Below are 24,917 nucleotides of genomic sequence, written 5' to 3'. Positions count from 1 at the left end.
CTTACAACGCTGATTTCCCAGACAGCCAGGATCTCTTCATCACCCTCACAGAGATCCCGTACCAACCGTCCCCAGGCGTTATCCCGGACCCAGAATCAGGGGAAGGATCAGCCGGTAAGTGGATTAAACATGTAAACATTCATTTTGAAAAGAATATTAATATTAACTGTGGCTTTTTCATGATTAGATTGTCCTAGGCACTTAAAGTTCTAGTCTTTGGTAGTGCAACTGCTGCAAAAAAATCTAACAATGTCCGGTATATCTTGATTGGTTTGCCCTAGGCGCTCTACTGTTTAGCCCTTGCCAGTGCAGCTACAGTAAAATTTGGTCAATATGTCCGGGGATAGAGCAGAAATCCTCAGGGGACATCTCCATGAAGCTCTCCTGGAGGTAATTGGAAAGCCTTTGCATGAGGTTCCTTGGCAGAGCGGCCATGTTGTGTCCTCCGTAGTATGAAATGTTTCCACGCCAGGCTACCATCAAGTACTCCGGTATCACTGCCTTGCACAGCATGGCGGCATACGGCCCTGGTCTTTGCAGGCTTTCCCGAAGCATGCGTTCTTTGTCGCTGTCTGAAATACGCATCAGAGTGATGTCGCTCATGGTGACCTGCTTTGAATTAGGGGAATGTTAGTATTGGGACTGCTTCCCTGTTCCTTTACAGAACTGTAACCGCCGGTTTACAGCCATGCGGTGGAGGCGGGAGAGGGGCAGCATAGAGGGATCTTTCCCGGGGACAGCTGCGAGGGGGTGGGACAGGGGCAGAGTTCACGCTTGCCGGATTGCTGGCAGCAGGAACTGGCCAACGCTAGGAGCATTGCTTTGAACGTGAAAGTAGGGCAGTGCTATTATTACAGTTTTAAGCTGCCACAAGTCTACGGCTTACCATGTCAGCCCGCTACCCAAATTCCGCTGTGCTGTTCCGATTCTGTGATCTGCACTGCAAGACCCCAGGGACTGAATGCGAAGGCCGAAAATTCGACCTTGTCCTGAGTGCGCATGTGATAGGTGCTGTGAATGGTCTTTTTCACAGAGAAAGACTATTTTCTTTGTTCACCCAAAAATTTATCTTTCTGAGGAATTCATTCCCTTTTTCCCATCCCACAGCTGTGGCTGTCTCCCGACCTACCCTGTCATCCCCCTCCCAGAGGCTGTCGCAGATTAGGCGTAGAAAGAAAAGGACACGGGACGACATGTTCTCAGAACTTATGGGCTGCTCCCGAGCCGAGGCAACCCTGCAGAGTCAGTGGAAGGAGAACATGTCCCAATATCAGAGAGCACACAGCGAACGGGAGGAGAGGTGGCGGCAGGAAGACCAGCAGGCGACTCAAACACTGCTTGGACTAATGAGGGAGCAAACGGACACGCTCCGGCGCCTTGTGGATGTTCTGCAGGACTGGAGGCAGGAGGACAGAGCCCCGCTGCAGTCTATCTGCAACCACCATCCCCCGCCACAAAGTCCCATACCCCCCTCACCGAAAGTACCCAGAAAGAGGGGCTGCAGAGCCCGTGAAAACTGTTACTCAACCCCTGCAGACTGCTCAAGTGGCAGAAGGCTGTCATTCCCCAAAATTTGATAAGTCCTTTCCTTCCCGCCTCACCCAAGCCCCCATCCCAGTTTCATCCCCTAACTTTCCATTTGCTAATAAAAAATACGTTTCTGTTAATAGCCCCCACACACAGAGTCCTGAACAGGAGGGGTGTCAGGCTCCGTTCAAACAATCAGTCCGCCAGTGCGGACCACTGTAGAAGCAGGAGCCTGGCATTCCTCGAGTTTAGAAGTGTCCTTTGCATCAGTACACTACACCCGCTACCCACCACAGTCTGCGTCCCAGTTTCAACACTTTACCGCGAAAACAGAAATAAAGAAAACGTTGTTCATTAACAAATTTTCAGTGATTTTATTTTTAAACGTGGGTTGGAAGGGGGTGAACGGGGTGAACGGGGTATGAAACTGGAGAGGATAGTGAACAGTCACTGGGTAAAGAAACGGGGGCAGGTTCAGCTTCTCTGTAAACCAACAAAATTGTCACAGGTTACCCTGCTCACTCAGGAACCTAGCTTTCAAAGCCTCCCGGATGCACAGCGCGTCCCACTGGGCTCTTCTAATCGCACGGCTGTCTGGCTGGGCGTAATTAGCAGCCAGGCTATTTGCCTCAACCTCCCACCCCGCCATAAAGGTCTCCCCCTTGCTCTCACACAGATTGTGGATCACACAGCAAGCTGCAATAACAATGGGGATATTGGTTTCGCTGAGATCAGAGTGAGTCAGTAAGCTTCTCCATCTCCCCTTGAGACGTCCAAAAGCACACTCCACCACCATTCTGCACTTGCTCAGACGGTAGTTGAAGAGTTCCTTTTCACTGTCCAGGGTGCCTGTATAGGGCTTCATGAGCCATGGCATTAGCGGGTAGGCTGGGTCCCCGAGGATCACTATAGGCATCTCCACATCCCCAACAGTTATTTTGTGGTCCGGGAAGTAAGTACCTTCCTGCAGCCGTCTAAACAGACCAGAGTTCCTGAAAACACGAGCGTCATGAACCTTGCCCGGCCATCCGACGTAGATGTTGGTAAAACGTCCCCTGTGGTCCACCAGTGCTTGCAGCACCATGGAAAAGTAGCCCTTTTGATTAATGTACTGGCTGGCCTGGTGGTCCGGTCCCAGGATAGGGATGTGAGTTCCATCTATAGCCCCACCGCAGTTTGGGAATCCCATCGCTGCGAAGCCATCTATGATCACCTCCACGTTTCCCAGGGTCACTACCTTTGACAGCAGTACATCAACGATTGCCTTGGCTACTTGCATCACCACAACCCCCACGGTAGATTTGCCCACGCCAAAGTGGTTCGCGACTGACCGGTAGCTGTCTGGCATGGCAAGTTTCCAGAGGGCTATGGCCACTCGCTTCTGGACAGTCAGGGCTGCTCACATCCGGGTGTCCTTGCGCTTCAGGGCAGGGGACAGCAACTCACAAAGTTCAAGGAAAGTTCCCTTCCGCATGCGAAAGTTTCTCAGCCACTGGGATTCATCCCAGACCTGCAGCACTATGCGGTCCCACCAGTCAGTGCTTGTTTCACGTGCCCAGAATCGCCGTTCCACGGCATCAACATGACCCAGTGCCACCATGATGTCCACGGCGCGGGGTCCCGTGCTTTGTGACAGGTCTGTGCCACTCTCAGACTTCATGTCCTCATCGTGCTGCCGTAGCCTCCTCGCCCGATTTCTCACCATCTGCCTCTGGAAAAGGTGGATGATGAGGTGCGAGGTGTTGACAACGGCCATAACTGCAGCGATGGTCGCAGCGGGCTCCATGCTCGCAGTGCTATGGCGTCCGCGCTGTCAATCACCAGAAAAGTGCGCGAACTGATTGCCTGCCAGCGCTTTCAGGGAGGGAGGGCGGGAATGACGGTTGGATGACGACAGTTACCCAAAACCACCCTCGACACATTTTTCCCCCCAGCAGGCATTAGGGGCTCGACCCAGAATTCCAATGGGCAGCGGGGACTGCGGGAACTGTGGGATAGCTGCCCACAGTGCACCGCTTCCAATGTCAACGCTTGCCCCGTTAGTGTGGACTCACGCAGTCGAATTACTGTCCTTAGTGTGGAAACACACGTTCGACTTTGTAATATCGATTCCACATATTCGATTTAAGTTACATCGAAGTACTCTCGTAGTGTAGACATACCCTAAGAAGCTAATTTAGTTTTTACTAACTGATGTCTCTCCAACACTCCTGGGTCCCCTTTCATCAAATAATTTTTAAAACCAAATTTTAAGCTAGCATCAGATTTTGCCTCCCCATTTTTGAGAATATAACTGATTTTTCCAGTAGAGAGGGGATACTCGCCTGACTTATTCACACAAATGGTGGTTTGTATGTACCCACTTACGCTGGTGAAATCAAATAAATATTTTTGAAGAATGAGGACAGCAATTTTAATTCTGATTTGGAAAACCATAATTATAGAAAAGAAAACTGAATATATAAGATCTGTGAAAACTGACAGGGAAATATAAATACTTACTAAAAATTCCTACCAAAAAAAATACATACATGAGATAATGATGAAACTACTAAAACTCACATTGCCACAGTTGGAGCTATAACTCCTTAGTACAATAAAAGGCTTATCTTTAACTGGTTTAAATCTTACAGGATTTATTTTTCCTTACAGAACTGAGAAAGGGTAAGCTGAATGCATATGATAGTTTGTAGCTGAGGCCTGGACTGACAGGAGTAATCAACACCTGAAGGGAGGGCTCATTTCTTGGTGGATAGAATTAGGGAGGTAAACAGATAATTATGCTGAAAACAGAACATTTGTGCTAAATAAGGTAAGTAAATAGGACAGTAGGCTTAAAAGATAGAATGTCTGAGCCAACTAAGATAAGAGGGAGAATACCCTGGGAACCATTTACTATGAACAAGGTAACAATGGACAAAATAAGTTAGGAATGTAGAGATGAGGTAAAGAGTAGGTTGAGTTTGGACAATGCATGGACAGAGCATGCTTCCAATAACGTGTGATGCAATGTATAGCAAATGCAGTACAATGTATAAAGGAAGATGTTTTTTGTGTAACTTTGGATGTGTGGTACACCCTATAACTTGAGTAGGATCAAATCAGCATAGCTTTGCTGAATGCCAAATAAAGATTCCCGAGTGATGAAATCTGGAGTTGAACTGAGTTTTTTAGATTCCATGAAGTGTTCTCTGAGAACTGGACAAGGTGCTCTGGATAAGCTGAGTGGAAAAAGTCTCAGAGGGAATCCCAACACTGTTTGACCCTGGTGTTTTGTCTTTAGTAAATTACCATTATAAGGGCATCCCATAGCCACTGAACTCATGTATTGGATTAGGAGGATTAGGATTTCTAATTAGTTGCTAATTGCACACTCAGCAGTCATATGTGAGAATTCAATCTAGAAATGTATTTATACTATAATCTCACTATAGATACCCATACACTGCCAATCAAGCTCTTAGCTGAACAATTCTGAGCACTTTTCAAACACATGAAAGTTTGTTTGCCTTGTCAAAGTAAATTTGTGACTATTTAACAGACCATCTCAAACACAAAATAGTCATATCCACTCTGCACTGGCAAGGTAAACTAGGTTAGCATGAACTGTGCTTCAATAATGTTTAAAAAAGATCCAGTTGATACAGGTTTCACTGCATAGTTTTACAGGGCCTTAAATGATCCAAGAAGAACCATCAGAAAAATCTAATGCAGGATCTGAAATTGAAAACAAAGTCTCTTGCCACGTCCACGCTTCCAGAATTTGGCACTCACTACGCCCAGTTCGTCAGTGGTATTCTGTAGCTATGAAATAATAATTAATTTAAGAGTTAAATGCAGTGCGCAGAATTATTTAATTTGTGAAGAGATGTGGCAAAATCATCAGCTCTGATAGCTAAGTATGCTCCTCCGATTTATCTGTCTAGGCATGTGTTTGGCTCTCATTAGTGTAGTATCCGAGTGCCTTACAATTACTAATCAATATTATCCTCAAAACACTCTGAAAGGCAGGAAAACATTAATGCCATTTTACTGATGGGGAACTGAGGCAGAGGGTAGGTAAAATGACTTGCCCAAGGTCACATAGGAAATCTGTGGTTGAACTGAGAACTGAATCCAATTCTCTTGAGTTCAAAATCCAGTGCCCAATGCACTAGACCATCCTTCCTTCCCAGAGTCAGTAAAAATATCGAATGATAAAACTGGAGAAAATTTAGGTACAATAATAACTGCAAAAATGAACCTTCTTTTTCCAATATGAAGATAAATCTTAATGAATAGGTAGTTTAAAGAATCTTTCATTAAAGAGAGTGGTCATTCTAAAAGTCAATACTTTAGGCAAAATGTAACGAAGGAAATTAATAACCTATTTTTACAGGAAGAGCCACAGGAAATTTAGTAAACACAAGTGTCCCCAATTTTATATTTCATCCAAAAGATAGACTCCTCAGAAGCAATATTCTGTAACACCATGCTACAACATTAGTTCAATACTGACTTAGAAGGAGGAATGCCAGTATTTGAATCACCAGCACCATCTGGGTTTTCCCCAAGATCTTTTGTACAAGCGGTGAACCAGTTAAACCTGTTTAAGTTAGGAGATCTGATGAGATCACTGAATGAAGTGATATGGTGGTTCATCATGTCAATGTCTTTTGTGTGCTTTTACTCTGTACTACACAGATTTCACCGGGGAGACCAGCGTTTCTCAAATTGGGTCCTGAACCAAAAGAGAGTTGGGGGGTGTGTGTGGCAAGGTTATTTTAGGGGGTTCATGGTATTGCCACTCTTACTTCTGCATTGCCTTCAGAGCTGGGCGACCAGAGAGCAGTGGCTGTTGGCCAGGCACCAAGCTCTGAAGGCAGCTCCCCACCAGCAGCAGCACAGAAGTAAGGGTGGCAATACCATACCATGCCACCCTTACTTCTACGGTGCTGCTGCTGGTGGCAGCTCTGCCTTCAGAGCTGGGCACCCAGCCAGCAGTCACCACCTCCAGCTGCCCAGAAATAATGGTAGCAATACCCCCCCCCCCCACACACACACACACAATAACCTTGCAACCCCTCCCCCAACTCTTTTTTCTGTCTGGATCCCTACAATTACAACACCGTGAAATTTCAGATTTAAATAGCTGAAATAATGAAATTTACTATTTTTAAAATCCTATGACTGTGAAATTGACCAAAATGGACCATGAATTTGGTAGGGCTAACCGGAATGGGCTATGCTTTAACCTTCCTTTCTCTGTGCTAACCTAAGGATTCCCATTGCTGTGTTGACTAATAAACCCCATTATTTTGACAGCACTTTGAGTGTCACTGCAAATGCTTGGTGAGGTTCATTAGTCCCTGAAGATTACACAAGTCTCTACCAGGAGTCTATCTCACTTGGATTTGCTCAGCAGACTTCATGGTGTGAAAGAGGAGTGCTGGAGCCCCAGATGTTCAGTCTAAAGGAGGCAGTTAGGCCACATGGCCTAGTCTGTGCAGGAAGAGAGAGACCCTTTGAAGGTTTGGCACACCGAAGGGGTGCCTCCTAGAGACTGTTCAAAGTTCGGGATGTAGCACCGATCCTGTGGATGTGTGACATATACCTACTGGATTATTTAGCCATTTTCTTTTAAACACGAAAATATAAAATTTGGGGTGTGGGAATGCAAGAGTTTTTAAACTTTAAACAGAGCAATATTTCAGAGACTTAAAAAATGTATGCACTTTTTAAAAATTATTATTGCAGTAAGGATGTCCATGGATTCAAAAGTACCTGTTATGGACTTTTCTAATTCTCTATCTAAATGGATCAACCTCTAATAAATCAGTGAATTGTGGATCTACTCAGTAGACAATCAGGTTACAGTAAAAGCTCTGCAAAGACATGGTACAAAACAAAGAGTTTTTAAAAATAGACCCCTTTTGCATACCTTTCCAGAAACTATCTTTTCATAAATTTGAATTGGTTGATCTGCAAAGAATGGAGGATATCCAGCGGCCATTTCATAGATTAACACTCCTAATGCCCACCAGTCCACTGCTTTGTTGTAGCCCTGTGAGATAAAGGGGAAATATTACTGTTTTACCATAGCTAATAAAATTTCAGAGTTCCTATACACTTATAAATATAAAATATACAGTATTAGTATAAAACATTAAAACACAGACTAGTTCAAAATTAATTGCCTCATGACTTCCAGTTTGAAGACGACTTAAAACACACATGGATGATGCACTATGAGATTTATTCATGGCTCAGTTCTTGAAACGTCTTGCACAGATTGCTGTGCTTGGGCAGAGCCTCAGTGGGACTCTGCACAGGTGCAGCAACCCACCCACCAGAAGAAAGCACAAATAGCACCCACCCACCCACCAAGGATCAAATTGGATCAAATGTCAAGCCTGAACAACAAGACAGTGCTTGTTCTTAAGATTATATATAGAAATACCTTGCTGAGAATTATTTCAGGAGCCAAGTATTCTGGAGTTCCACATAACGTCCAAGTCCTTCCTTTTACTCTTTTTGCAAACCCGAAGTCTGTGACCTGGAGCACAAAGAAAAGTACTTGTAATTATTTTTAAGTGTAGTTTAAAAAAAAATTCAATTTGGGAGATGTTTTGAAAAGTATCTTCATCCACAGAAGCAATTCACCATTTATGTCTTGTTCAACATGGTGTAAGACTTCATCTTGTTTAGCCAGTTATTTTGATCCTTTAATTCACACAAACTTATGAAAAAATTGATAAAACTAAAAAAAAGAAAGATATGGCACCCTTAGCACAAGCCACTGTATTAAAAAAATGCAAAGCAATGAGAGCTAACCATGGATTATCATCTTACAGATGAATTATACTTGTATTAAATGTTAGTCCTTACTGTTACTTCAGTCTTATTAAATATAGCTAAAAATGTGATTATTGATAATGGGTCACAACTTCTGTAGATGCCATAAATAACTCGACAACGTGATCAGAAAAAAACAGTTGGTCAAGAGATCAGCAACTCCTTGAAAATCTGGGAGATTTTTACTGCAAAATTGCATAAGGATAATATCAGGGGTCGGCAACCTTTCAGAAGTGGTGTGCCAAGTCTTCATTTATTCACTCTAATTTAAGGTTTCGTGTGCCGGTAATACATTTTAACGTTTTTAGAAGGTCTCTTTCTGTAAGTCTATATTATATAACTAAACTATTGTATGTAAAATAAACAAGGTTTTCAAAATGTTTAAGAAGCGTCATTTAAAATTAAATTAAAATGCTGATCTTACACCACCAGCCTGCTCAGCTCGCTGCCAGCCTGGGGTTCTGTTCACCTAGGCCGGCAGAGGGCTGATCAGGGCCTGTGGCCGGGACCCCAGACCTTGGGGGATGGGGGGTGTTTCAGGGGTCAGGGCAGAGGGCTGGGGGAGGGGGTTCAGGGCAGAAGGCTGGGGTGTGTGTGTGAGGGTTCAGAGATCAGGACAGAGGGCTGGGGGTGTGTGGGGGTGCAAGGCAGAAGGCTGGGTGTGTGTTGGGGTGGGGGGGTTCAGGGCAGAGGGCTGAGTGTGTGTGTGGGGATTCAGGGCAAAGGGATGGGGCTGTGGGGGTGCAGGGCAGAAGGCTGTGTGTGTGTTGGGGTGGGGGGGTTCAGGGCAGAGGGGTGGGGGGTGCAAGGTAGAAGGCTGGGGTGCTCGGCTTGTGGGGGTGCTCCCAGCCCCCTGCCCTGAGCGGCTCATGGCAGGGGGCTGGAAGGGATATGCCCTGTTCCACCCCCTTCCCCCAGGCTCCATCCCTACCTCTCTCTGTGTCCTCTCCGGAGCTGTGTGCACGCTGCCGCTCTTCCCCCTCCCCCTCGCAAGGGTCATCAGCTGATTGGCGCAGGAATGGAGAGGAGATGGGGAAGGAAAGCACCACGCTGGGAGAAGAAGCGGGGGAGGGGGGGAGGCTTGGCTGCCACAGAACCAAGCTTCTGCCTCCTGCCCCCACAGGGGAGAGCGGTGGGCGGGGTGGGGCTGAATGGGGCTGGTGGTCGGGACCACGGCAGGGAGCTGCGTGCCACTCAAAATCGGCTCGTGTGCCGTATTTGGCACGCGTGCCATAGGTTGCCGACCCCTGGATTATATGTACCCTTTTGGCACCATCAGTGTAACATTATGTAATAGAGTAAGCTATCATAAAGGAGGTCTTTTCAGATGATAGTAACTTCTGATATAATCCCTCTGAAATACTTTCTCAGACATTATATACTATTCAATACAAACTCCTTCAGATGCAAAGAGATGCAAAATGGAAGAGGAACGTTTCCATAGCTCCACTACTACGGTATTGCTTTATGTGGAAGAAGACTGGAACTTTTACCTAGATAAATAGGGCATATATCTTTGTTAGCATTTCTTCCTCCACCAAAAATAAAAAAATAAATAATAAAATAATCTGACCTGCCACTGCTCAAAAAAATCATTTACGACGATCCAAAAACCACTTATTCAGTATAAGACAAATACATATTCCTCTTTCTTGCAAAGACAGATGGCTGTTACGAAGACTTTACTGGAAATAGCCAAATCACAAACACTGATCTTTGTTCTTTTCCATTTATGCTTTCAGGCTGAGTGGACAAACTATTGAGGTTTTCTGTTTTATAATTTCAGTCACACTGTTAATCAGACTTATCAAGAGAGAATTTTTATTTGCAGTTATGTTGTTTGAAGCAATGCACAGTTAACACCCTTGAGGCATATGTGGAAGATGCCTTATGGGAGTTTTCCTGAAACGTCAAGAACTTGCTATTTGAGTTCAACAGTTGTACTGTGAGATTCAAATATTTACGTTTGCATAAACCTACGTTTTTACCCCTTTTTAGCCTGAGCGGTTAGCCAATATTTGGGGTCTTGCAGGTTGTTTCCATTAGGAGGAGAAATTGATGATAGAGAGTTATTTCTCTGATGCCATCATGTGTATTTATAAATAATGCACATAAAGTTCTGTTTCCTTAAACACAGTAGAATCAAACAGGAGACAATTACTTCCCAATCAGAACTTTGCCCCAAAAGCTCTCTTTTGGTTCTCTCTCAAGGCCAAGTCACCAGTGATTCATGTATTGTGTCTCCTGGCTCTCTGCTTGCTTTCCTGTTGGCCTGTGTGTTTCTGGCTCACAGTCACAAACAGATCCACCAAACAATACCCACCCCTTCATTTGCATTCAGATCCAAGGAAAAACTTTTCAAACTGCATAGCTCAGCTCCTACTCCAGCCTTCCCATGATGGTCAGAGATTTGGGCAGTGGCTTCTTATTATTTCATCCATTACTAAACATAAGGGCATTTAATCACTCCCTCATTTAGCCTGAATGGAAGATGACTGTCACATCTACCAGCTTCAACAAGGTTTGTGACTTCCCATAATTCATAGATGCACTTGCTAGGAATTACCCAACCTCCAGCATAATACAAAACTCTGAAATATATAAATGTTCACCTGCATCATACCTGGATATATCCTTGCTGGTCAATTAAAAGATTTTCAGGCTTCAGATCCCGGTAGATGAGGTCTAGTGAATGGAGGTACTCAAATGTTAGCACTATCTGAGCTGCATAAAACCGTGCATGTGGTTCACTGCAATGAATTAAAACATTATTATGCCTTTAACAATAGCCTTACGTAATTACAATATAAAACGTCACATTCTTAAAGCTGTAGACAATTTAAATATCAAGCAATTGTTTCCTAGTTATTTATGTGATAGAAAAAGAACAAAGGGAACCAACAAGATTTTAGTATCCAAATACCCATAATCTCAATCCTCCACGATTTATAACATTTAAAATTGCACATGCAAGACAAGGGGTAACATGCTCCATAGGATAAATCTTTCTGTTTATTTAATTTCTGCTTTGTTGCAAGATGAGGTTTTCATTTCACTTGGTCTTTTGGATTGACTTTTAGAAACCAAAAACATTGCCAATGACAATCTATACACTCATCCCAGGATTCTTTCTTGTACAGATTATGAAAGCCTATATTAACTAATTGCAAACTAATAAATGTAATTAGGAGACTTCCACTGCATGATTTCAGCTCACTGACAAGGGGAAAAATTAAAAGGCATGTACCCATATTATGCAATTAAAACGCTTTTCTTTAATTATTACAGTTTTAAGAAAAAAAATATACACAAACTAGAAATTTAAGATTTTTATTTCTGAAGGAATAATCTAATTAAGTATCTTACCTGAATCTTCCAATTCTTCTTAGATGTGAGAACATTTCACCACCAGGGACATATTCCATAATCATGTATAAATTAGAATTATCCTAAGAATCAAATAAAAAGATACACATAAATATTAAGAATTCAACATTCTACAATCTCTATAGAAAACAATTTTTCAAGTAAAGCACATTTTACTTTTTACTAAAGAAGTAAAAGATTAATCTCTAACCATATACTCACCATAATCAACACAAAACAGCATACAGTAGGTGGGGGAAAAGTCAGACACAGGAAATAGACACCACCACTCTGATGTTGCACTCCGTATGTTTTATGTAAATATGCTAATGAGTGTGAATATAATGTTACTGGAATATGCTTTATGCAAAAGGTCTCTTGTAAGGTATCATTACAAAGCTTATAATCTACTAAGTAGATCGTAATTGTACTCAACAAAAGGCGGCATGTAATAGCCATAAAAGGCTTAGTTTATGTTCTGCCCTGCTACCACTGATCTGAAAGGTTTACAACCATAAGCAAGAGGAGAGTTCAACCAGTCTCACGGTAAATCGTAAGAGTGCTAATCCTGTACAATGCTCGGCTGGAACCTTAGCTGGAATAAACTAACACAGCTCCATTGAAATCAATGAAACTACACAGAAATAAACTAGCTGAGGATCTGGTCTGATATCTTTAGAGAAGTATATTCCCACAACTGTTTAGAAAGAGAGGGCAGCTCCTTCTAGTGGACCTCTAACAATTGTAGAACTAACCCAGGGAATGCACTTTAGTTCATGCAGTGGTCTAATGTACCTATTCTGCTTCAGTCCTCTCTTAAAAAAAGTTAATTGTGATCAGATGCTTAATACAATTAACATTAATTACAATCTGGAGCATGAGCCAGAACAGGGAAAGAACAAATTAAAGAATAATTAGACAAATTAGATATATTCAAGTTGGCAGGGCATGATGAAATTCACCCAATTTACTCAGGGAACTAGCAAAAGCAATCTCAGAATCATTAGCAATTATCTTCAAGAACTCATGGAGAATGGGTGAGGTACCAGAGAACTGGAGAAGGGCAAACATAGTACCTACCTATCTTTAAAAAGGGGAACAAAGAGGACTGGGGGGTTATAGACCAGTTAGCATAATGTCGATACCTGGAAAGACACTGGAACAAGTTATTAAACAATCAATTTGTAAGCATGAAGAGGGTAATAGGGTGATAAGTAATAGCCAGCTTGGATTTGTCAAGAACAGCTCATGCCAAACTAACCTAATTTCTTTCTTTGACAGGGTTACTGGCCTAGTGGATAGGAGGGAAGCTGTAGATGTGATTGTAGTAAAGCTTTTGAGGCTGTCCCACAATATTCTCGTAAGCAAACTACAGAAATGTAGTCTAGAAGAAATCACTATAAAGTGAGTGCATAACTGGTTGACAAACCATGCCCATGAAAGCTTATGCTCAAATAAATTTGTTAGTCTCTAAGGTGCCACAAGTACTCCTGTTCTTCATGCTCAGAGAGTAGTTATCAATGGTTTGCTGTCAAAATGGGAGGACATATCTAGTGGGGTCCAACAGGGGTCTGTCCTGGGTCTAGAACTATTCAATATTTTCATTAATTACTTGGATAAGGGAATGGGGAGTATGCTTATAAAATTTGTGAATGACACCAAGCTGGAAAGAGTTGGAAGCATTTTGGAGGACAAGATTACAATGAAAAAGGACTTTGATAAGATTAAATTAAATAAAGGTAAGTGCAAAGTATTACTGTCCTGCTCTATTTAACACTAGTTACATCCCAGCTAGAGTAGTATGTCCAGTTCTGGGTGCCACACTAAGAAATATATAGACAAACTGGACAATCTAGAGGAGAGCAACAAACATGATAAAAGGTTTAGGAAACCTGACCTATAAGGAAAGATTAAAAATACTGGGTATGTTTAATCTTGAAAAAAGAAGACTGAGTGGGAACCTGCTAACAGTCTTCCAATATGTTAAGGATAATTATAAAGAAGATAGTGATCAATTGTTCTCCATGTCCACTAAAGGTAGGACAAGTATTAATGGGATTTAGCTGCAGCAAGGGAGACTTAGCTTAGATACTGGGAAAAGCTTTCTGAAAGTACAGGAATATGTTATAAAGGGAGGTAATGGAATCTGCACCATTGGAGGTTTTTAAGAACAGGTTAGACAAACACCTTTTGGGGATGGTCTAGATTTAGTGGGCCTTGGATCAGTGCAGGGGGATGGACTACATGATCTCTCGAGATCCCGTCCAGCCCTACACTTTTGTGATTCTATTATTCTCATTAGGGCCATGCCTCCATAAGATATATAAATGTATCTCAGAAAACATACATGCAGACAATGTTAGCTTGCACTTAAAAAATTCTTCCAAATGGAGCATAAAGATTGTCATTAAAGTAACTGATGTTAGTTTGAAAGATTCCGCCGCACTGGAAGCTGAAAATTTCTCAAGTTATTTTCAAGTTCTCCTTTGCTTATCAGTTTACAGCACGCACCCATTTATCTGAATAGAATAGAATAGAATAGAATAGAATAATCAGGGTTGGAAGGGACCTCAGGAGGTCCTCTAGTCCAACCCCCTGCTCAAAGCAGGACCAATCCCCAACTAAATCATCCCAGCCAGGGCTTTGTCAAGCCTGACCTTAAAAACCTCTAAGGAAGGAGATTCCACCACCTCTCTAGGTAATCCATTCCAGTGCTTCACCATCCTCCTAGTGAAAAAGTTTTTTCCTAATATCCAACCTAAACCTCCCCCACTGCAACTTGAGACCATTACTCCTTGCTCTGTCATCTGCTACCACTGAGAACAGTCTAGATCCATCCTCTTTGGAACCCCCTTTCAGGTAGTTGAAAGCAGCTATCAAATCCTCCCTAATTCTTCTCTTCTGCAGACTAAAAACAATCCCAGTTCCCTCAGCTTCTCCTCATAGGTCATGTGCTCCAACCCCTAAATCCATTTTTGTTGCCCTCTGCTGGACTCTTTCCAATTTTTCCACATCGTTCTTGTAGTGTGGGGCCCAAAACGGGACACAGTACTCCAGATGAGGCCTCACCAATGTCGAATAGAGGGGAATGATCACATCCCTCGATCTGCTGGCAATGCCCCTACTTATACAGCCCAAAATGCCATTAGCCTTCTTGGCAACAAGGGCACACTGTTGACTCATATCCAGCTTCTCGTCCACTGTAACCCCTAGGTCCTTTTCTGCAGAACTGCTGCCTAGCCATTGATCCTAGTCTGTAGCAGTGCACGGGATTCTTCCATCCTAAGTGCAGGACTCTGCACTTGTCCTTGTTGAACCTCATCAGATTTCTTTTGGCCCAATCCTCTAATTTGTCTAGCTCCTTCTGTATCCTATCCCTACCTTCCAGCGTATCTACCACTCCACCCAGTTTAGTGTCATCTGCAAACTTGCTGAGGGTGAACTCCACACCATCCTCCAGATCATTAATAAAGATATTAAACAAAACCAGCTCCAGGACCAACCCTTGGGGCACTCCGCTTGAAACTGGCTGCCAACTAGACATGGAGCCATTGATCACTACCCGTTGAGCCTGACGATCTAGCCAGCTTTCTATCCACTTTATAGTCCATTCATCCAGCCCATACTTCTTTAACTTGCTGGCAAGAATACTGTGGGAGACCATATCAAAAGCTTTGCTAAAGTCAAGGAATAACACTTCCACTGCTCATCCACAGAGCCAGTTATCTCATCATAGAAGGCAATTAGGTTAGTCAGGCATGACTTGCCCTTGGTGAATCTATGCTGACTGTTCCTGATCACTTTCTTCTCCTCAAAGTGCTTCAGAATTGATTCCTTGAGGACCTGCTTAATGATTTTTCCAGGGACTGAGGTGAGGCTGACTGGCCTGTTGTTCCCCGGATCTTCCTTCTTCCCTTTTTTAAAGATGGGCACAACATTAGCTTTTTTCCAGTCATCCGGGACTTCCCCCGATCGCCATGAGTTTTCAAAGATAATGGCCAATGGCTCCTGCAATCATATCCGCCAACTCCTTTAGCACCCTCGGATGCAGCACATCCGGCCCCAGAGACTTGTGCTCATCCAGATTTTCTAAATAGTCCTGAACCACTTCTTTCTCCACAGACAGCTGGTCAACTCCTCCCCATGCTGTGCTGCCCAGTGCAGCAGTCTGGGAGCTGACCTTGTTCATGAAGACAGAGGCAAAATAAGCATTGAGTACATTAGCTTTTTCCACATCCACTGTCACTAGGTTGCCTCCCTCATTCAGTAAGGGCCCACACTTTTCTTAACCTTCTTCTTGTTACTAACATACCTGAAGAAACCCTTCTTGTTACTCTTAACATCTTTTGCTAGCTGCAACTCCAAGTGTGATTTGGCCTTCCTGATTTCACTCCTGCATGCCTGAGCAATATTTTTATACTCCTCCCTGGTCATTTGTCCAATCTTCCACTTCCTGTAAGCTTATTTTTTGTGTTTAAGATCAGCAAGGATTTCACTGTTAAGCCAAGCTGGTCGCCTGCCATATTTACTATTCTTTCTACACATCGGGATGGTTTGTTCCTGCAACCTCAATAAGGATTCTTTAAAATACAGCCCGCTCTCCTGGACTCCTTTCCCCCTCACGTTATTCTCCCAGGGGATCCTGCCCATCAGTTCCCTGAGGGAGTCAAAGTCTGCTTTTCTGAAGTCCAGGGTCTGTATTCTGCTGCTCTCCTTTCTTCCTTGTGTCAGGATCCTGAACTCAACAATCTCGTGGCCACTGCTTCCCAAGTTCCCATCCACTTTTGCTTCCACTACTAATTCTTCCCTGTTTGTGAGCAGCAGGTCAAGAAGAGCTCTGCCCCTAGTTGGTTCCTCCAGCACTTGCACCAGGAAATTGTCCCCTACACTTTCCAAAAACTTCCTCGATTGTCTGTGCACTGCTGTATTGCTCTCCCAGCAGATATCAGGGTGACTGAAGTCTCCCATGAGAACCAGGGCCTGCGATCTAGTAACTTGTTAGTTGCCGGAAGAAAGCCTCGTCCACCTCATCCCCCTGATCTGGTGGTCTATAGCAGACTCTCATCACGACATCACCCTTGTTGCTCACACTTCTAAACTTAATCCAGAGACTCTCAGGTTTTTCTGTAGTTTCATACCGGAGCTCTGAGCAGTCATACTGCTCTCTTACATACAATGCAACTCCCCCACCTTTTCTGCCCTGCCTGGCTTGGGGGCACCCAAAATTTCAGATAATGGGGCATTTGAACACACAGAAGTGCTATTCACTAACACAGGGCTGCATGGAGGACATGCTGTGGATTCAGATAACTAGGATTATCAAATAAAGTGAATTTGGATAATTGGAATTATATTGAATTTCACGTAGGGTATATAGCTAGTTTACAACAATATTTTGACATCAGTTTTGAAGGTCTTTTTAATATAGAGAGGGCATCCCCAATTCCCAAGATGCGGATATGTAACTGACTCTTGGAAAGCTCATGCTTCTGAAGCATACACCTCACACTGCGCACCACCCATCTATACACACACTTTTCATAGTTAAGAGGCACCTCTTGTTAAAATAATCTGAAGAGAAGGAATTTAGAATGTCACCTAATCAACAAGATCATAACATTAAGCTCGCTCGTATTCTCTTTAGTTTCTATTTCTTGTATAGACATTTAGATGTTACAAAGTGTCATCAAGCAAAAATGCGTAACATGGATCTCTCCGATACTTACTGAATCTTGGGCCTTGTCTACACTACAGAGTTTTGTTAACACAAGTTACACCGATGGACAGCCACTGCTGTAATTAAACCGCTGTTTCATGTCCACACTATGCTCCTTGTGTTGATGTAACGCATCCACAATAGCACCTCTTGCATCGACACAGAGAGCAGTGCACTGTGGGTAGCGATCCCGCTGTGCAACTGGATGTAGGGAGCTTTGGGAAAGTTTTGCAAAGCCTGACGGGGGCAGGGAGAAGGGCAGCGTCACATGATGACGGCTTCTCAATCCCATCGTTCCACGGGCATCCTACTAGATTGACAACTACTTTTCAACTGCCCTGGTAACCTGCAACCTAATAATCTCGGTCAGAAAGCATGGATCCTGCACTGCTATTCAGTATTGTACTGTGCGTTATGAACACAAGTATATAAGAGTAACACAACGGGGGGCTATTCAGCTGGAGGAGCGTATTAACACTGAGCCACAGTAACGTTGTTGATGTAGTGTACTGAGCCTGGCATTGTTTGTTTGTAACGTGCTATGAACCTTGTAATGATCACAGTGTGTGCCCGAAAAGTGACACATTTTAAATCCCTTTTTAAAGTAGCACTCAGTAATATGACCAAACTGACACTGCTGGACACTAACACAAGAAGCCAACATAAGTGTGTGTGTGGGTGAGTGTGTGACAGTGAGTATGTGTGACAGTTACAGAGATAGAGTGTGCGTTGGGGGAGAGTGAGTGTGTCGGCATGCTATCTATAAATCCAGACAGCAGCCAGAAACAACCAATCCTGAGACAGAAGCTGGTGCACAGACAACTAGCACAGCCTCTTCTCCCCACAGACCGAGGAGATCCACCCACTTCCCTGCAGTCCAGGCAGGAGTGCGCTTGCTGCCAGTAGCTTGCCTGTATAACTGGCTGCAGGGCAGCGGAGTTCAAAACAGTGAGCAAAGCGGTCATGATGGGCATTGTGGGATACCTCCTATTATGGTGATGTAAAGAACAGAGTGTCTACACTGACTCTTTGTTGATCTAACTTTGCTGCAAAAAGCTCTACGACTCTCATCAAGGTGGTTTTATTTGGTCATCAAAGCAGGAGAGTTTTGTTGGTGTGAGGAGCACTGTAGGGTGTACACCTCCACTATTTTATTGACAAAAGCTCCCTTTTGCCAACAAATTGTGTAGTATAGACAAGGCCTTATTCTCCCTAAGGAGAAAAAAGACTTTAGCTTAGCATATAGGAGCAGAGGCACAAGGTTTTGAGTCTTTTTCAAAAACAACCAAAATGCCAACACACACACACACAAAATAGATCATATGCTTCTTCATGTAACACATATACTTTCTTTATTAGTTATATATAGAGAGAGGCTGGTGTTGATAGTGGAAAGAAGAATGATGGAGAAAGACCAATTTTTTCTGCTTTGGCATAATTTTCCCCCGAAGTACACAGTTAAAGGTACAGCATGAACTTTAAATGTTACTTTTATCTGAAAGTTTTACCAATGATTTTTACAATTATCATTTAGATTATTACGACTGAAAGAGATTAGAGAAATTACATTAAAAAATGCAAAGCCTAACACAACACATTAAAAATAATTGGCTACATTTCAAATTGATAGTGTCCCTTCATGGAAAGGTTTTATGCAAAGTACATTTTACCAAAAGCATGAATTACTGGATATTAGTCATAATTTACTTAGTATTTTGAAAACAAAGCACATACTTTATATTACCCATGGCAGAGAAGAAAATTAATTTTGCATTAATAATTCTTAGGAGGATGTGATCTACTTTATCATAACTGCATTATAGTGCAATGGCTTTACAGATTGAGCAAGAAAGTTATCTGTACATATCTAAAATTTGAGCATATACTTCATTCACAATTTTGAAACAACTGCTTTCAAAATATTTACCTTAAAAGAATACTCCAGTCTCACAAGGAAAGGAAAGTTCACTGCTTGCAATATTCTCTTTTCATTCAGCGTGTGTTCTATTTGCTTCAGTTTGACAACCTACAAACAAACAATCTTTAAATTTTTCAGTCTAAGCAGAACATCTTACATCTTCCAATAAACATATTAAAGTAGTTGAACTGAAATGCAAAACATGTAGATACACATGGCCAAATGAAAGGCTTTCTAATACACCTCTACCTCGATATAACGCTGTCCTGGGGAGCCAAAAAAATCTTACCACATTATAGCTGAAACCGCGCTATATCAAACTTGCTTTGATCCGCCGGAGTGTGCAGCCCCGCCCCCCCCCAGAGCACTGCTTTACCGCGTTATATCAGAATTCGTGTTATATCGGGTCGCATTATATCAGGGTAGAGGTGTACAACAACAACGAACAACAAACAACAACAACGTCATATTTAGAATTTCTTTCCTTAAAATTTTAAGAGACTTTACAATTCTTAAAACATGGTTAATGGATATCTTTAGTAATTAGAGGCCTTTTTATATCCCCAAAAGTGGAGCATAGGAACCAATGAGGCAAACTTAACACATCCATGACAATGTACCCAGCTGACCTGATGGCAGTCACCTGCAGCAGTGACAGGGTAGTGAATCTCCATAGCCGTTCGATGCTGAGACTATCAATAAGGGTGTCGATTAGTCCTAATGATGAGTTTTGTGGGTGAAACATACTTGCTCACAAGGAACAGGACTGAGACCCACTCATTTTGCAAAGCCCACAGCCAGGAGAAGATAATGGAAAATTTGGGTTTAACTAATAATGACCCAGGAACCTATCCTTGTAACAAAGCCCGATGCCAACTCTGTCCACATATCTATTCAAGTGACATCATCATAGGGCCTAATCACATCAGCCATACCATCAGGGGCTCGTTCACCTGCACATCTACCAATGTGATATATGCCATCATGTGCCAGCAATGCCCCTCTGCCATGTACATTGGCCAAACCGGACAGTCGCTACGCAAAAGAATTAATGGACACAAAACTGACATCAGGAATCATAATTCTCAAAAACCAGTGGGAGAACACTTTAACCTGTCTGGCCATTCTATGACAGATCTGCGGGTGGCTATCTTAAAACAGAAAAACTTCAAAAACAGACTCCAACAAGAGATTGCTGAGCTGGAATTGATATGCAAACTAGACACAATCAACTCAGGATTGAATAAGGACTGGGAATGGCTGAGCCATTACAAACATTGAATCTATCTCCCCTTGTAAGTATTCTCACACTTGCTTCTTATCAAACTATCCGTACTGAGCTATCTTGATTATCACTTCAAAAGTTTTTTTTCTCCTACTTAATTGGCCTCTCAGAGTTGGTAAGACAACTCCCACCTGTTCATGCTCTCTGTATGTGTGTATATATATATCTCCTCAATATATGTTTCACTCTATATGCATCTGTCGGAGAAAAACTGAGTTCTTACTTTTTTGTTTAGGTACAGCAAGTCAGAAGCTTTATTAACTCTTACAATTGTGCAGAGGAGAGAGCTAAGCAGATCTCTCTCTGGTAACTAATTACAGCAAGCATTTATACTTTTTATTTACAGAAATAATGAGGGACAGACAGCTGCATTTTGTCTCTTTGATATCTTATTTTTTAATTGTTCTGACTCTTGCCAACATACAATATTTTCTATACCTTATTTACACAAGGTCTCCTACACTTTATCTATACATACCAGGTCATAATGACTTATTACACAGTTCTTTTTCACTCGCCTTACACATTCCTTGCTTCTATAAATCTCGCGTTATCAGGGTTATCAGGGTTACAGTTAGCCTGACTCTTGCTAACGAAGCCTGACTCTTGCTAACGAACCGTCATGCATTGCAGTTCCCTTCTGTCAGTTCTTTTTTCTGCTTCTACACATCCGAAGAAGTGGGTTGTAGCCCACGAAAGCTTATGCTCTAATAAATTTGTTAGTCTCTAAGGTGCCACAAGTACTCCTGTTCTTTTTGAGGATACAGACTAACACGGCTGCTACGCTGAAACCTTATTCAGAACAGTCGCATCTGCCACACTTCACAATGGGTTTCGTATATTCTCCTGTATACAGTAATTCCAAGGCCTCTTAACAACAGTGTCAAAATCTGAGTCTTGTCCTCTGCTTGGAGGCTACTATAAATGCTTTACTGCAAAACGCAGTAAAAGGTAGGTTCCAGCTCTCTGTTCTTCTATTGCTAATAGGACATAATTCTATTTCCTTTTATTTAACTCCAGCATTAAGTAATCACTCCAATTTTCCTTACTTCCCATCACCCAATTTATCAATACCCCATTGTGAGAACTGGTGGAAGTGCTTATGACTTGAGAATTATGTTACTAATGCTCTGGGTTAGCTTTGAACTGGTTACCTAGAGGTGAAAGGCTTTGTATCCCGTCTCATTATCAAGGTACTAAGCTATTAAAGTCTCTCTAAGGTGCATTAATTTTATCAAATAATATAGGCTTTCTAAAGCAATTTTAGGTAGCATGTAACATTTTTTTTAAAAACACAAAACAGAGCAAACAAGCCCACGAAAATCAGGATAGAATTGGAGCCACTCAAAAACAGTGTTTTTGTTAAATAAAAATTTGATCTTACTATTATAAATAACTGATATGCTAGGTTCACAGCCAAATCTGAAAATTTACTTGTATTAGTTATTTTGGTAGCAAAATAGCTGTAATATGTAGAAGAGCACTCTCCCCTTCCTCCCCTCTCAAAATTTTGTATGAGAAAGCTTTCTTTCTTTTTTGGGGGTTTGTTTTGTTTTAAATGTTTCTTCTGACAGAAATCACAAACCCAGATATTTATACTCATCAAATCAACTCAGTTTGCCCTTTTAAAAAAGTAATTATGTAATGAAAAAAACCAAGCAATCATTTTACAGATATGCTGTACCAAGAAAGGACATACTTGAAGTTTTTTTAATTACATTTTTAAGCTTTGATGAACCTTGATTTATAATACAGAAAGGAAACACTGAATTACCCCGGACATTCAGGGTCCAACATGTTATGTTGTTATTGACTCTAGACAAAAGCTGCCTCCATGACCACGAACTCTGTGGACTTACGAGGGATTTTTAACTGCTGAATGTGGTGGAGTTTTTGAGAAGGAAATATATAAAATTCATTTGTCTGTGGAATGGAAGGCAACTTTCTTCAGCTGACTGAAAACTGCATACAATTCTCTTTTTTAATCAGTCAGATCTCCCCTCTCTCTTAGATGATAGGACACCACACACAGTAACAAGATGGTAACTAGAATTCAACATAGAGTAAGGGTGGTGATTGTTTGCGTGACCTCTAATATCATAATGATCTAAGAACTCTTGGCATGGCAAAGATATACACTTTGCTATCACAGGGATGTAATTTGTAAAGTCAAAATGGCTGAGAACTTAAAATCTGGATGATAACAGATTGCAAATCCCAGCGAGGACAACCTGGTAATATGCTGAACAAAAAGTGCTCTCAACCATATTTGTAGCTGTTTCCATTTCTTCACACTGACTCAGCCATTTTAGGCTTCAGTGTGATACACGGATTGACATTTCTGGAATCTTATTATATAGATAATCCGTATATGCAAGAAACTGAATTAAAATTCCATGGGCAACCTTAATTCTGACATTTCCTAATTTTTAAGCCCTTCACTTTGTAATGTTCTTTTAATGTATTTTTTTGCATTAAATTATTTATATAGTATCATAAACGTGTCATAGTGCCTTACAAACAAATAATATGAGAAGTCTTAGTCTTAGGACCTTACAATCTGAATTACAAGTATTCTATTCCTGAACAAGTTCCAGATGAAAAATTATCTGCAAACCATAAAAACCTGTCACCATAAAAATATGCTTTACCATAAAAAATAAACAAAAGTTATAGATTATTTTAATAATATTACTTTGCATCCTAAAATTACAACTTTGTTTAAAATGAAATTTAAGCAAATGATCGTGTTTATTGAATCTAAAGTAGATGTGATTAAAAAAAACAACTATTAATAAAATGTAGAGTGGCATAACAGAAGTGATTCAAACCTTAGCAAGGCATTTCAATTTTCAATAGATAGCAAATGTATAAAACAGCAGCTCTCTCTGTAGTCTGTGGAAAGCTGTGCATAGTGTTGGCTCTCCTCTTTATTTCCAGCTGCTAAATCAGAGAGCTAAAAATATTTTCAATTCTTTCCTAGATTTACTCCTCCATCTAAGGGCTTGTCTACACTGAGAAGTTTCTGCGCAGTAAAGCAGCTTTTTGCGCTCAAACTGCAGCCATGCACACACTGTCAAGCCAGAATGTGAGGTTTTTACCCACGAAAGCGTATGCCCAAATAAATCTGTCTTTAAGGTGCCACCAGACTCCTTATTGTTTTTGTAGATACAGACTAACACGGCTACCCCCTGATTCTGCGTTCTGGCTTCAAGTAACTCCTCAGTTGCAGTGCTGCAAAAAAACCCACCTCGACCAGAGTTGTAAGGCTATTTGTGCAGAGGCTCCAGCGCTCTATTGCCAGTATGGACAGTTGATTGCTTTCTGCGCTGTAACTGGCCTCTGGAGCTGTCCCATAATGCCTCAAGTGACCGCTCTGCTCATTGTTTTGAACTCAGCTGCCCTGGAGATATGCACCCCTCCCTTTTAAGTGGGTGTGTGAGAGAGAGCGCGCGTGCCCAGGGAGGAAGGTAGGGGCTGGTGTGTGTCCCCCAAAACACAGTCTCTCTCCTCTCCTCCATACACACATACACTTCCTGTCACACACTCTCTCCCCCACACACACTTCAGTTGAAAAGCAGCTGGCAATGTAGTAGGATGCTCATGGAACAATGGGATTGGGAAACCTGCATCATGTGATGCTGTGCCTGCCCCATGAGGCATTGCAAACCCTTCCCAAAGCACCCTGCGGCCAGTTGCACAATGGGACAGCTACCACAATGCACTGCTGTCTTTGCCATTGCAAGAGCTGCTAATGTGGATGCACTCCAGCATCACAAGGAGCACAGTGCGGACATGAAACAGTGGCTTATTTCCAGTGTTTTAATAAAAGTGGCATAACTCGTGGCGCAGAAACTTGCCAGTGTAGACACACCCTAATTAAGCAATTACTATAGCTGTTACAGGTATGTTATATGATCATGAATGAACATGGAGTATGACTATGGTATAAAGAATGGAGATGAAATGATCCAACTAGGCAATCTCTATTAGCTTGTGGTCCACGCTATGAAAAATTTGTGGACTCTTGATCCAAAGTGTCCTTCAAAGTTCTTGAGCTACATTGTATCAACATGTAGCAAGATCATTTTCAATTTTAAAAGCTCACTATACACCAGGTGTTCTCAAATGGGGGGTCGGGACCCCTGAGAGGGTTGCGAGGTTATTACGTGGGGGGTCACGAGCTTTACACCTCCACCCCAAACCCCGCTTTGCTTCCAGCATTTATAATGGTGTTAAATATATAAAAAAGTGTTTTTAAATGTATACAG

At 42.1% G+C, this 24,917-nt stretch overlaps 1 protein-coding gene across 3 annotated transcripts in view; it reads right to left on the bottom strand.

The window, feature by feature from the left end:
* Window positions 1-24,917, bottom strand: part of PRKACB (protein kinase cAMP-activated catalytic subunit beta) — a 118,728-nt gene that overhangs the window by 12,717 nt on the left and 81,094 nt on the right. For all 3 annotated transcript variants that reach the window (XM_005294436.5, XM_005294435.5, XM_005294438.5), the window contains exons 4-8: window positions 19,371-19,469; window positions 11,728-11,810; window positions 10,985-11,111; window positions 7,967-8,062; window positions 7,448-7,570 (exon numbers count right to left, since the gene is read on the bottom strand). In XM_005294436.5, coding sequence (XP_005294493.1) covers window positions 7,448-7,570; window positions 7,967-8,062; window positions 10,985-11,111; window positions 11,728-11,810; window positions 19,371-19,469 — 528 coding nt within the window. The remainder of the gene's footprint in view (window positions 1-7,447; window positions 7,571-7,966; window positions 8,063-10,984; window positions 11,112-11,727; window positions 11,811-19,370; window positions 19,470-24,917) is intronic.

The sequence above is a fragment of the Chrysemys picta genome, chromosome 8 (assembly GCF_011386835.1).
Source record: "Chrysemys picta bellii isolate R12L10 chromosome 8, ASM1138683v2, whole genome shotgun sequence".
In the NCBI taxonomy this organism is placed as follows: domain Eukaryota; kingdom Metazoa; phylum Chordata; order Testudines; family Emydidae; genus Chrysemys; species Chrysemys picta.
Note: the sequence above shows the minus strand (reverse complement) of the source record. Positions and strands in the feature narration are given on the sequence as shown.